Here is a 14,874-nt window from a genome sequence, read left to right as displayed (position 1 = left end):
GAATTATATATATATATATATATATCGACTAGATAGATATATAGATGTGTGCACACACATTTTAAATGTTGCCCCCCCAGAGGTAGTCCTGGCCCCCCCAACTTAAAAAGTCTAGCTCTGCCACTGACACCGTTGGCTCACTGCAGATGAAGCACCCGGAGGCATTTTACGAGGTTGCGGGGGACATTGACCACGTGAAACTGACGGACACTCTGCCCAGTTTTTACCAGCACATCACCTTTCCCACACGCGGAAACAAAACTCTGGACTAAAGGGTGTGCTGTGGTGGCGCAGGGGTAAAGCACAACCCACATATGGAAGCCTTAGTCCTCGACGCAGCTGTCCAAGACCAAGGAGATGGTGGTGGATTTCAGAAAGGACAAGGATCCTCTTCAGCCCCTGTACATCAGAGGAGCAGCTGTGGAGGTGGTCTCCAGCTACAGGTACCTGGGAGTGCATATATCCAGTGACCTCACCTGGAGCACCAACACCTCCTGTCTGGTCAGACACCCATCCTGCACACAGACTGTTCCAGCCGCAGGAGGCTGAGGAGCATCCAGAGCAAGACCACCAGACTGACGAACAGTTTCTTCCCTTCAGCCGTCAGGCTGCTGAACTCAAGCTGCACCAAATGCAGCTTCACCTCATAGCTTGAGACGCATAACAGACACATAACTACATCACTTAATTTACTTTATGTTCATTTGTTTATTTTATTTATTTATTTATTTTCTTTGTGTAGTGGATTTCTTTATCTGGGACCTGAGTACAAATTTCGCACCACAAACTCCCAAAGTGGTATGACAATAAAAAAATCATTGAATCCTTAAATTTAAGTTAATTAGTAAATATGTATATATAAAATTATAGATCTGAGCTATGGGCAGGAAACTGTGGTAAGAAAAGATGAAATGGTGAACATATAAACAATTTATGGATAAACGAATGGATAATAAAGATCAGAAGAGGATAAGACACAAAGGACCAGTTTCTTATGAGTAGTCACTATCTTGCATGCAGCGGATATCTCCACTGGAAAAAAACAACAAAAAAACCCCCATCTCTGATTTACTATAAAATACTGGCAGCTTTTTTTTACAGTGTATCTCACCTTCACTTAAGTGAGATGGAGATTAGCTTTCCAACTGTACTGTATGTGTAGTATCTAAACATTTTTATGTAAAACAGCGCTGATATGCTGAAAGGCCCCTTTAAAGAGCAGCTGAGCTGGCCAATCAGAATGCAGATCTCTTCATAGGAACAATAAGTTCCAAACTCGATGTTTTCTTTTTTTCTGAAACTATATTCAACTATAGACGTTTTTATTTAATGAGCATCATAAACATCTGATGAATAAGCACAAACAAAAACTAAACCATAATGGAAACAAATAAAAACAACTTTTTGATATTTAATTTTTTTTTTTGTTTCCCCACCCCAACTTTAACTGATCTAAAGATAATCCTGGACTCAAACCGATTCAGACCCTGAGGCACATCATCATTTCTGTCATGTGGATAACGTAGGCAGAGGTGAGGCCTTTGCAGTTCGACTGAGGTTTGGGGACAGAGAACAGAGAGTACCTTCGTATGAAAACCCTCTGCCTTGGAGATAAGGTCATTCAAGTTCATCAAGACGCAGCTTCAGTATGTCGCATTGAGAGCGAGAGGTGATGCTTTTCATTTGTTCCACAACAATTACATTACAGAGACATTTTTAAACTCTGTTTCTGTAGCTTTTGAAACATTTCCTTATAGTTTATAGAGCTATAAGAAAAAGTTTGAAATTTCTTTCAAACTTTTAATCCATCCATATGTGAATATGCATGTGAATGGGTGAATTACTAAATGTAGTGTGAAGTGCTTTGGGTTCCCCTGGTAGGCATTCACTATCAGAATCAATAATATATTTGCAACATAGATTATTTTTTTCAATTGAATTATTATGATTATTATGATTATTCTTGTTTTTTTAAGAACATTTATCTTGGCCCTTACATGTCTGTGTGGATCATTGACGTTCTGTCCAATCAGATTTCACTCTCTGTGGGTTGCCATGGGCAACCTAATCTGCCCAGGGCCTTCAGAACTGGTACAGAAGGCCTCCAAAAATATTTTGCATTGTTGTTGTAATTTCTTCTTAAATATAGTGCAGAGTCAGATAAAATATACATTGACTGGTAAAAGTTTTATAAAAACTGGAGGTTGGAAACCGACCATAGAGTTTAAATGGATGTTTTTCCAATTAAACAATCCTAAACTCAAAGGATGTACTATTGTTGTTGCTGGATTTTCCATCTCCCTGCAACACAATCTCTTTGGCTGAATCCATAATATCTTGTCTATAGAATAGTAAAGTTACAGGGTCTATGTTTCTGGGATTTCTTTGGATATGTGTGGCAGATTGTGGATGAAACAGCTTTCACAGCTTCCTCAGGAACACTTTCTCTGGCGCCCGATCAAACGTCCTCAAGCAGCTTATACACGAGAGCACAAGGCTGCCCCCTGCTAGCCAGGGCAACAGTGAAAGAATTTTTAGTTCACAAACAACTCTATAGTTAGATCTAAAGCAGAGCTACTACATGCCTACAGGTGGCTGCGTGGACCTCAGTCTGTAGGATTTCTTGTCTGATTGCCTCCAAGTACTTCTAAATAAGACTGTAACACACATTTCTCTTCATCTATAGCAGTGGTTCCCAAACTTTTTCATCTGCGCCCCCCCAGTGGTTTCCAAACATTTTCTGCGCCCCCCCCCTATGGATTACAAATGGCTGTCTGGTTGAAACGCCGCGTGTGACGAGGGGTGGGTGGGTGGGGGGCATCGACTTTTTTGGGGGCAAAATGAATGTACGTAGCTGAAAATAGACACCAACATCGGTAGCTTACAAGGTAATTGTTAAGCCTAAGGATCTGTATTGATATTAGCTAGTCATCTTTTAGCTAACATTACCTGCATCCAACAGCTTTACTCAACTCAGTCGGTTAGTTTGGAGGGAAAAACTGTGAAAAATTCTTTGCGTTTTGCTGGTTTGCTGCCGTGATTCTAACACAAACCTAGGTAGCTCCGCACAGCAGCAGCAGGTCTCCTTCACAGGTGTAAACCCAGCGCGAATAACATAATAATAGGAATAACAGGGAGTTGGCCATTCTAAGGTAAAAACCCAGCACATACAGTGTTCATGTTTTGTTTTATTTTTTTCATCCAGACGGCTTCCCGCGCCCCCCCTGCAATGACACGGCGCCCCCCCCTAGGGGGCGCGCCCCACAGTTTGGGAACCTCTGATCTATAGTTTGTAGCAGAAGAACAATAACATATGGCTGATAAATCAGACAGTTTTTCTGGGATGCTGTGGAACATGGCTTCACTGAGCTTCAAACCAAACAAACTGCTGACAAGGACAAAACAGGAATGTCTGTTTTATAAAGACCTGGAGGTAGAGACTCAGCTGCAACACGTCCGACCCAGTGCTGGGCTAGAGACTGTTCCTAAAATAAAATAAAGGGGCTGCACAGTGGGGCAGTTGGTAGTACTGTTGCATTGCAGCAAGAAGGTCCTGGGTTCAATTCCTGGCCCGGGGTCTTTCTGCATGGAGTTTGCATGTTCTCCCTGTGCATGCATGGGTTCTCTCTGGGTACTCTGGCTTCCTCCCACAGTCCAAAATACATGACTGTCAGGTTAATTGGTTTCTCTAAATTGTCCCTAGGTGTGAGTGTGTGTGTGCATTGTTGTTTGTCGTGTCTGTCTCTGTGTTACCCTGCAACAGACTGGCATACTGGCGTCCAAGGTGTACCCCGCCTCTTGCCCAGAACGTTAGCTGGAGATAGGCACCAGCAACCCTCCCGACCCCACTAGCGACAAGGGTGTATAGAAAATAGATGGATGGATGGAAAATAAAATAAAATAACCTGATGATTTAAGTAATGATTAATATTGAATAATAATAATTAGAGTTCAGATAATGCCGTGAGGAACTGATGACCTGTTCATGACGCCCTGCAGGGATCAGCTCCTGTCAAAGAGGAAGGAACTGAGCAGAGTACAGATGGAGGTGTCTCTGTTGTAGTAAAGACTAACTTTGTGAAGACACAGTGACCTGAAATCACCAGGAGAATTGGATCTCTTTATCTTTAAGTTCTGGTGAGGATTTCTGGCTTGGGAAATTTCTCGTAGAGAATTCCAAGGAACTCCATGTTTCCTCTGTAATTGTTTTTTTTAGCTTCAGTTTGATTCCCATTAAACAGCAAACCTTGATGAAAGCGTCCAGTGATAAAACATTGCCTTCGTCACAGAACTGAGTCATATCTGATACCTGTCATACCTGCTATCAAACAGACCAGGTTTCATTCCCGCAACACATAAACACAAGATAACGGTGGGCACACACACACACACACACACACACACACACACACACACACACACACACACACACACACACACACACACACACTGTTTAAAGACAAGGGGCCAAAACCACAGGAAGGTTTGAAGCAGCAGTTTCACTCATGTAATCAGAATTTACTTTGGCTATTTTTTTCCACTGATGATTGTTTTGAAGAATGATTAATGCCTCAAGCATAACTTTGTTCAGGCTAATTATTTTCCTCCATATCTTAAGAACACCGGTTATTATTGTGCTCAGCCCAATACCTTCTTATTTCAAATGTTTGATTATTCAGAAAGACAACAGCACTGTCTGAAAGAGCAGTTCACATAAAAAGTTGCAAAAGTGTTCACAATCTTGGATTTTTTTTCACATAATATTACACAATATCCAAAACTCCAGTATATATTTTACTGGGATTTTCTGTGACAGACCAACACAAAGCAGTGTAACATCATCATACTCCAGGAAAGTGAACTTCTGCAGCCTCTCAGAGCTTTTCTTCACAGACTGCCCTGTATTTAGCTCCATCTGGTCATCATCTGTGACCAGCTTTGCTGTCCAGACTATTGATAGTTTGGTCTTAGGGGTATCAGATTTTTTAAAAATCTGAAGGAGACACTTTTCAGACGCTTATTCTGTTTTTTCTTGTGCATTCTGCTCTATTGTCTCAACCACTGTAGTGAGCCAGGTTCTGGCTCTGGTTCTGCTGGAGGTTTCTTCCTGTTAAACGGGACTTTTTCCTCTCCACTGTCGCTACATGCATGCTCAGTATGACGGATTGCTGTAAAGTCAGCGACACATGTTTGTCCAGGACGAGTGAATGCTGCAAGCCAATGACAAGCTGCTGGGTTTCTTTAGAGAGAAATATTTTAAACTTACTTTGAATAATGAACTGAGCTTAATGAACACATTCATTGTGTGTGATTGAACTGAAATTATTTTTTAAAATGTCAGGTGAATTAACCTATATAATTAAATTGAATTGAACTGAAAAAAAATCTAAATTATTCCACTTGATAGCACCACTACTTACTGGATTATTGCATAAAATCCCAATAAAATACATTGATAGCTTTGATTCTAACGGAAGAAAATGTGAATATGTTTAAGCTGTGTATATACTTTAGGAAGGCATTCCATTATGAGTAAAGTTTGGATTGAGAAAAACTTCAGTGAGGACCCTTAAACAGGATTAGATTGTCTTGCTGTTGAAAGTGTAAAATAAGCCTGTGAATTTACACATACATCCAAAGAAGAGAAGGAAATGAGTGGAATGTTGTTAGAGACATGAGAATCACCAACTCACCAGCTGGTTAGGGTCCCCAGGCTCCTGGAATGTCTGATGCTGCGTGTTGGAGGGGCTGCTGGCTCCAGCGGGGCCCCATCCTGTAGTCTCTCCTGTGCAGACGGTCTGCAGGAAAGCCGTGGCAGCTGCACATTGCCTGAGAAGACCCTCTTCACGGCATATCTGACGTCAGGGTCCTGGAGGAGCTCGACGCATGAGGCCGACTCTGAGGAGTCCCAGTGTCTCTGGACGGGACAGGACAAGCGTGTGAAAGGGGCGAAGGGGGAATTCCATGGGGTCACTTTGGTAACAACTATAAGTGCTAGCTTTGATCTAAAGAATTAAGGCTGATCACTAAATGCCAAACTGAAACCAGATGCTCTATGAAAACCGATTTACAAACTACTTAAGAAAAAATATAGTTTCCATCTTGAAAACTCTTCAGAAAATAAAACTCACCATTCAGCTGTTCACTTTGATTCTGTTGTTTCAAATTTTTATGACCAAAGACAATAAATTACATTTTTAAGGTTAGAAAACAAAAACAAACAAACAAAAAAAATCAACATTCTACAATAAACTGAGCATGTAAAAAAAGCAGCTGCAGGATTACCCCGATTTCATAAATTAGGAAGTGTTTCAACTTTCAATATAAATATTTAGAAAATCCAGGAAAATACTGTATTTTACATATTACAATAGTTTCAAAAGGTAAGCAGTAAACAGAGACGGTTTTGTGACGAGCCTTTCAGAAGACCGGTCCGGCGTTATTTTTGGAAGTCTTATCTGATTTCAGGTCCTGAGACCCCCACGCTCCTGCCTCAAACACAATAGGAGCTTCTTACACAGATCCAGAGTTCAGGATTCAGCTTTCAGGGCAACTTTGTTTTAGTGCGTCAGCCGGGGGGCCGCAGATAACCTGTGTTTCTGGCTGTGTCCCATGACCCTATCACTTCATCTGCTTGAATGTTTCACTTTTCCATAAACAACTGTCAACTTTCTTCACCAACACTGAATAAGATGAGAATGACAGGAAGCTAATCAGAAAGGGATTGTGACTTTTAATTATTAATTTAAATCGAGACAGTTTGATTCCTCATTACTGTTGCCTATTTTGACTACAAAAACTTTTTTACTCAAAGCAGAAAGCTGAGCAGGTGGCTTATAACTATTAAAATACAGTTAAATGCATAAATAAAATCCTGTTGTAGTTATTAGATTAAGTTTCTTTTTAGCTAAAAATAAAAAAGGAGAAAGTATCCTAGTATGTGTCCTTACATGCAAATGGATTTAAAAGTCTATAAAGCTTTAAATGTTTTCCTACCTCTGTAACGTAGAAAAGTCTGGAGTTATTTCTTCTCATACTTTTGGCCACTCTGTCATGGGAACAGTTGAGCTTGGAAGGAAATGCCAAAGAGGAGGATGCAGGAACCCCATTTAAGATCAGATAGGAGCTCGTCTGTGGCACCAATCCGTCTTCTGACTGTCACTCAACACGTCACGCTTTCCCCGCCTCCTCAGCTGTCAGCTTGTACCGCTGATAAACACCTAACACTTGTGGTACCACTTTTGGCTCGATGCTTCACGGCAGCAGCTCTCACACCATGACTTTATCAGGCCCCTAATATGCAGACATTCTTTCTTTAAAAAAAAAAGTGGATTATTTTGTGAAAAAAAAGAAAGCATAGAAAAACCTCATGACCTGCATGACAAGATAGCATTCATACGTGTCTATCTGATGGCATGATCTCTTGATATCAAGCACTGGTCCTACAGGTTAGGCTCCTCACAGACATAGGTTTCATAAGGCAAGGTGATATTTAAAATTATGCTTTATTTTTTCTTTCACTAGTCTTAGTTTTGAGTTTCTGCTCACGTGTGTATGTGTTGAACTTTAATGACCCCGCCTGCTTCTGATGCGTACCCACATGAAGCACAGTTTGAAAAGCAAATACATAACAAAGGAGAATGTCAGCTCAAACTTATTAGACTCTAACTGACTGTCTTTGGATTCTCTGCTACTTTGTACTTGTATTATACATTAAAATCTGTCATTTTTTATTTAACATTTTATAAAACTTTATAATCAATGAGGATTATTTATATAGCACATTTCAGCAACAAGGCAGTCCAAAGTGCTTAAGATCATGAAAACATAAAGACATTATAGTCACCAATTGTGAAACCACTAAAAAAAACCTGTCAACTGCCATTATCAAAATCATCAATACATATCACATATGTTGAATGTTCCAGTTATCACAAGTCAAAAGCAGCTCTGATCAGGTGGCCTTCATTTAATAGCTTAGTAAAGCAGCAGACTATGGTGGTTTAGAAGGAAAGCGACTAAATCACTATTTTAAGGTAGAGTAGCAACTTCTTGACCTTTACTTTGAATGCAACTTGGCGTATGTATCACTCTAGGTAGGCTGGCTAAAATTGACTTGTACAATATGGCGCCTCCTACTGGCCATGGAGAAGAGGGTGGGATACCAAAAGAATCATCTGCTTTGTTTAAGTGAAAAAGCACCAACAGATCAGATTTCAGATATTTTGGAAAGAAGGTTTTATTTATTTGTGCAAGTTTTAAAAATGAAGTGAACAGAATCTTCCATGTTTTTTTAGAGACAAAATGAAAAAGATACAAAGAAAACCAATATTTCTGAGTGTTCAGTTTAGAGACTGCAGCATTGAGCTGCTTCTTCATTCATTGTGGCAGTAACTTTTGTAGTGCAGTTTCTGGCTCCCTCCACAGGCAGCAGGTTTTGTTCCCTGAAAGTAACCAAGAAACAAAAACAAAACATGTTAATTCACTGTAAGAAAAGAGAGGATGAAGAGTCAGATCAGAGACATTAACTGTACCTTATACATGGAGCAGACCAGTGTGAACAAGGAGGACATGGCCTTTTCCTGTAAGTCTTCTGTATGCACCTATTAAAAAAATAAATATTATTTTAAATAAACTCTAGAGTCTGGCTTTAAAATAGATGAATGCACTAGGTCAATCAGAACTAAGAAATAGAAGCTTTCCACAATAACCCAGTGGAGAGCAAGTTTAGCTCTTAAGCATCCACAGACCCAGCCCTGCAGCAGGCCCGGCCACCATCTTGGAGCGGTTGTCCACCCTACTTGGCTAAACCAAAACAGCAGAAGATGCCGCAGCACTTTGCGGGATGAAAACAAAAACTTGTGTGTTCGAATGGCCTAGTCAAAATCCAGACCTAAATCCAATAGAAAAACAGTGGAAAGACTTGAACACTGCTTTCCAGAGATTATTTCCAATCTGACTGAACTTGAGCTATTTTGCAACAAATAAGCGGCTCTTCCTTTCAGCTGCCTTGAGGCAGAGACACTATCTGTCTGGTAAAGTTTTATGAGTTGCATCAAACTACTGGCTTCAGAACTGATGGACTTTCTTTGGTTATCCATAAAATCCTGGACTTTTGAAAAGCATACCCCATTGATGGTGATCCAGGGCACATACTGATGGGGAGGGTTCAACGCCTTGGTCTGTAAGGCATTCTGGTGCATCAACTGCATTCCCATGTCTCCATTAACACAGCTCATTACTTTGTCCATGCTCAGATCAGGGGCGTAGACTTTCAGACACTACAAACAAAAAATGAAATTTATTGACGAGAACAAAAACAGCCGAGCTAGAGAAACATTCACTCAGAAAAACCTGCTTACACTTTCAGCTGAGCCGATGACATCAGCAGAGGACTCCATGCAGAAGATGATTGGGAAAGCCATATCAGTCATGTTCATTATACAGGTCTAGGGAAAGTAGAGGAACTAATTAATTGGTGAAGCACAACTCTGCTGAGTAACAGAAACAGCATTAGTAACAATGTTCACCTTTAAGCCTCAATTGTATTCCTAAAATATTTTCCAATAATGGTTTTAGAAACAACCTGAAACAGTGAACATAACACTTTCCTGTGATTCCTAAAATGTTTATTCACTGATAAATCTCTGAGCTGTTTGGGTTATTTTTCCAACAACATTGGGACAAAACTGACTGATGAATAATCAACATACCAGATGTTCCAAAGTACATGAAGATCAAAATTATTCATCCTCCTTGCTGATAAAACGGTTTCAATTTATTTAAATAAATAAATAAAAAAAATGTAAAAGAAAAAAAGAAGAGCACCATTTTTTAAAAATATGATTAAATAAATCGTAAATTATTTATGTTATTTATATTTTTTTATGTAAAGCAGTTATACGGAAAGCTGTTTTGTTAAAAAATTATATAAATACTCTATCAAATGTCCAGATGAAGAAAAGACAAAATAAATATGAATAAAATCATTTTAAAGGGGGCTTATTTAGTTAACTATAGCTTTATTTATGTAGTTGAAGATGTACTTATTTTATTTATCTATTTATCTTAATTATTAGAGTTAAAATTAAATGAAATAAATCATGAAATAGGTAAAGTAGCTTTACTAAGTAAGTCTCACAAAATAAAACACCAAAATAAAACACCTGTGACAGCTGACCCTACTGTCACACAGACCTGAATGGTACGGTAATCGTTTTTTGTTTATCCTTAATATTAGTTTAGATATTAATTAGTGAATAGTTTAGATTTTTATTTTTTTTTATTATTTTCATTAGCCTGACTCTTTAGTTGACTATTTGCAGTGCACACATTTAGTTAACTTTATTTGTCAGTTCTTTATATTTTTGTTAAATGCAACAAATTGATTTCTTTGTTTTGAGTTACCAGTTTCCTTTGGAGCTGCTGCTGGAGGGTCACAGAAGAGCTCCAGCTAATTGATGTCCTTATATGGCTGGCAAACCTCCTCAGCGTTTGCCAGGGGATGAGAAAATTTGGTTTTCTTTAGTTTAATTTGACCATTTCTTTAATGTTTCTTCTATTTGGCAGTTTCATTCTAATAGTGTTTATTTAATTTAAAGATTTGGTATTGTATTGACTAGTATTTGTTCTTGTATGCTTAATTACAAGACATGAGGGGAACATCAGACATCAGACCACGACTGACACACATAACTCTATGTGTGTCAGTCGTGGTCTGATGTTCCCCTCATGCCTTGTTTGTTAGGTCAGTTTTGTGCTTGAGTTCTTTGTGTTACTACCCGAGTTGTAGTTTGTTATGTTGACATCGGTTTTGGGCCCAATTCTTCATTGTTTAACTATTTTTTAACTTTTTTGTAATAAATTAAGATTATTTTTGGAATCCATTCAGATTCTCTCTGGCTGGTCTATGTAAGAACCCTCACACACCATTATAAAATGTATAAATAAATAACGAAATAAATGAATAAATTTTGAAATAAAAACAAATAAATACATAAGTAAAGCTGTGCTCTTTTAATATGCATTTTGTCTTTATTCCATAGGGACATTATTTAATTGAGTATTTATTAATGACATTAAAAACATAAGTATATTTACGTATTTAATTTTGAATGAAACAGCTCTCCATATGGTCAGACCTTTGCTGTATTTGAACTGGTATATTGACAATGTATCTTTGGTGATGAGCTCTGAATGTTTCCAGGATGGAAGGAATCCTTGACATTACCCTAATCTTTTGCTTCCTGCACAGGTTTTCTGTGAAATGCAAGTCACTCCCAAACTTTACCATATAGAAACATGTTGGTGGAATTAAAAGATGGCTTTAAACCAAACCTGCCAGGGTTATGAATGTATAATATTTTATAACATGAATGCCCAGCCTGATTGGAGCCTCATTTAGAGGAAATATATTTTTGATTCAATATTCAACCTTTTAGTTGATCTGAGAGTAAAATGAGCCGAGTTAATTAGTAGTGCTATAAGTAAGTGAGGGAAAATTTACATGATTTCTTTCAGCCAGCTGAACAGCAACACACAGCAACATGTGCAGGAGGGGCAGTGCTGCGTTACTCTAAGCTCCACACAACCAGAGGAAACTGACTTTGTTTGACTTCTCATTGAAAATATCCTGACAGTGCAGGAGGGTGGTGAATCTGATACTCATTGCCCCATTCAGAGCCTCGGCCTTTACATATTAAATAATCAAATGAATAAAATACACAGTATTCACACCATAACCCTAAAGTCTGTCTGTCTACAGCAGATTCCATGGCTCTGTGATTACCTCTATCATGTTCCCCAGACACTCCTGTTTCCCATGCTGGCACTCATAGGTATACTTCTGAGCGACAGGCGTCTCCTGCCGTGGTGAGACAATTAAAATCCTTCACAAAACAGACAAGTTTTACATATGAAATATTTCTACTAAGCAGCTGCTTACCTGTGCATTTCCATAGGGTACCAGAGTTACAGACATGATGTCAAGCAGCAGGTAGGTGGGGAAGAGCATCTCAGTGAGGAACTTCCTGCAGCCAGGACACAGGCTCTCATAGTATAGCCCAACCTGGACTGGCTCTTCGGTCCGACGGCTCCTACTGAAGTCAGACTCCAGGCACTGCTTCAAAACCTGCAGCAAGACGGCCAAGGCAGAGGAGTCTCAATCTGGGCGAGAATGTCTGCAAGCACCTGCTTTGCTGCTCTGGGCATCAAGGTTTAAAGGCTACACATTACAGCTTCAGTTTAATTTGAGAATTATGTAGACTTTGATTATTAATTCCTTAGTAATATTTTCCACAGATTTGAATATGTTGTAGAGATTCAGGAAATGTAAATAATTAATCTTTCACTTGCAGCACAGTTAATCAGGGCGTTCCTCAGGGCTTGGTGCCTGGAACTATTGTCTTAACTTTACGCATCCTTCCAGTAGGTGTGGATGATCACACCTGACACAGATGTGACCACTGGCATCTGTGTCAGGTGACCCCATTTGACACTGTGTCAGGTGGGATCACCTGACTCAGATGCCAATGGTCACAGAGAATCTGAATTACAGAAGAAAAGTTGAAGTTTTGAAGGTAGTTTATTAGACCTGATATCACTAGACCAATATTTAACAGTATCAGTACAGCCCTACACCACAACTAATAATACCAATTTCACTGTGTTATTTTGGTTTGATCAGGAGTCATTATTGCTCAGATTTTGTAAGAGTCGATGGGCTCAAACGAGGCAAAATTAAATTTCACATCCATTGTTGTGAGTAATTACCTTCATTATTAATAAAAAAAATGCTTAATTACCAAGAAAAATATATTTATAAACTACAAATACGTATATGAGCATGAAATGGTTTATTTGGGGCTACTAAATTAGTAAAAAGCTAGTGGTAAAAAGCTGAAAGAAACAAGTACGTGAGTGCATAGATCTTTAGATTATATTATTATTGAAAAGTCCTTTTAATTCAGGAACTTCATCATCAAGTGAAACACGCTATATAGATTAATTACACACAGATCAATATTTGAAAGCCCTTATTTCTGTTAATTATGATGATTTTGCTCTTACAGTTATTAAAAACATGACATTTAGGATTAAAATATTACATCAGATCAACAAAAAACAAGCTGAATTGAACCTCTACAGAGTTTAAACAGTGTCCTCATCCTCAGCTGCATCGGTTTGGCTCAAAATAACTCACAGGAAATGCTTAGTCACTTTTAAAGATGTGGTATCCATTTTATCCTTTATTGTAATTGCCAGACAACACCTGGTTTATTTGCGGTATCATGTGATCATCACAAAATCATGTGGTTTTTTTGTCAGTCAAACCTTTTGGCTGGTATTGGATGCGAGGTGTTCACCAGTTTCTAGAAATGTTTACCAAAATGCAAAAGGCTCACACTGTCATGGTTTATGTTTGATATCATTTCCTTTCTTCAACCTGATATTGCCATATTATTTGTAAACGTATGTAAACATATATAAAAAAATCAAACAGGTACCAAATATGAATGCTAATGTTCTTAGTGGCAGAACAGAACCAAGGTGTGGATTTCCATCCTGTTTAGTACCGGTTTCATTAATTGACACAATGGCAGCATTTCTGAGTTTGATAACCACATTTCTATTGTTTAGAATTTTAGAGGATTTCTTAACTTTTCAAACTTAGAAAACTTGACTGTGATGTTTGTCTGTGACGCTGTAAGGCTGACAAAGGCTGTCCTGTTATACTTCCTCGTTTTTTTTTGTTGTTTTTTTTTTATATTTTCTCCCTCAGGTTATTTTACTAAGAACTTCCTCTCTGACTTTATGACTTGAATAAAAATAATGAACACTTAAAATTCTTGAGTTGCATAGATGTTAAGCAGAGACCAAAGGGCGAAACACGGATGTCTACAGTCATACAAAGCTAGCAAGAACCGGACACCAAGCTGACCAGTTGTCATGGCTTCGTGTTGTTACCGAGACTGTCACTGTTCTTCGACTTAGGATAAATGCCGATAGGGTTAGTTGTCCCTATGGCAAAAATTTCACAAGTGTTTCTTTTTGTTCTTTGCAGCAGAATATAGCCAAAAGCAAAACAAGTTTTAGAGAAGAACTAAAAGCTCACCCCACACTGAACAGCTGAGTCTAAAGATGAGCACCACTTTGCTGGAGGTTGGAGGCATGACGAGGTGGGGAGAGAGCAGCAGCCGAACGGAGCGCTGACCCAAACTGCCAACAGGAGCGGGAGCAGAAGCCTCATCTTCAGTTGTAGCCAAAGTCTTTTCGTAACTCTACTCACACTATTTTCCACAGCTCAAACCTGCGACCGACTGGCCTGTAACTTTTCCTCTTTAAATACAGCTCTGGCGCTTCCTCGTGAAGGCTTCCGATTATTTGATTGGCTGCAGCACAGTCACTACAGCATCATTTGTAACTAGCAGAGAATCAACAAGCCTGACCTCCCTACTGCTGTTCTGAAGAAGTGAGAATTCCCCAAGAAAGAGCAAATTTCCATAATATCTATAAAGAGCTTGGTCGTCTTGCATGTTTACACTTCCTCAGTTCCATGCAGTTTTAATGACTCGGCTGTTTTCACTGAACGCAAATTAATTATCTAAATTAATCTTAATATTAATAATCTTTTGAATCAAATTGTAAAACTTGTATGAGTCAGCTGAATTCTGATTACTTATCACACTGGATGGGTTAAGTTTTAAGTTGAGTGCAGCATGCAAGTCACTGTCACATGCTTATATCTCAGCTTACTTCCGAATGAGGAAGTAAGCTGATGTTGGTCAGAGCAATCATAAAACTTAAAGAAAAATCTCTTCAGAAACCATAGAGCATTACCCTCCCTCCCTTATAGCGAGGGATCCCTCGCTATAA

The 14,874-nt window shown here is 38.9% G+C and overlaps 1 protein-coding gene across 1 annotated transcript; it reads right to left on the bottom strand.

Moving 5' to 3' along the window:
* Positions 1-8,288: 8,288 nt before the first annotated feature.
* Positions 8,289-14,336, bottom strand: ifi30a (IFI30 lysosomal thiol reductase a). Its single transcript, XM_015025395.1, has 7 exons — positions 14,114-14,336; positions 11,945-12,130; positions 11,789-11,863; positions 9,363-9,449; positions 9,129-9,281; positions 8,535-8,603; positions 8,289-8,444 (listed from the first exon to the last, which is right to left on the bottom strand). Exons 1-7 carry the CDS (start codon positions 14,246-14,248, stop codon positions 8,376-8,378), a joined length of 774 nt encoding a protein of 257 aa, XP_014880881.1. The 5' UTR covers positions 14,249-14,336; the 3' UTR covers positions 8,289-8,375.
* Between the last annotated feature and the right edge of the window lie 538 nt (positions 14,337-14,874).

The sequence above is a fragment of the Poecilia latipinna genome, unplaced genomic scaffold, assembly GCF_001443285.1.
Source record: "Poecilia latipinna isolate Pla-1442-1.1 unplaced genomic scaffold, P_latipinna-1.0 Scaffold4094, whole genome shotgun sequence".
Taxonomy (NCBI): domain Eukaryota; kingdom Metazoa; phylum Chordata; class Actinopteri; order Cyprinodontiformes; family Poeciliidae; genus Poecilia; species Poecilia latipinna.
This window is presented reverse-complemented; position numbering and strand designations above follow the sequence as displayed.

What these genes read in the sequence shown, in the direction of transcription:
- ifi30a (XM_015025395.1), bottom strand. Translation starts at nt 14,248, where the DNA reads ATGAGGCTTCTGCTCCCGCTCCTGTTGGCAGTTTGGGTCAGCGCTCCG. An exon ending in GTCTGGGGAACATGATAGAG is followed by an intron (nt 9,450 to 11,788) that starts GTAATCACAGAG and finishes TACTTTCCCTAG; the next exon opens with ACCTGTATAATGAACATGAC. An exon ending in TGGTCTGCTCCATGTATAAG is followed by an intron (nt 8,445 to 8,534) that starts GTACAGTTAATG and finishes GGTTACTTTCAG; the next exon opens with GGAACAAAACCTGCTGCCTG.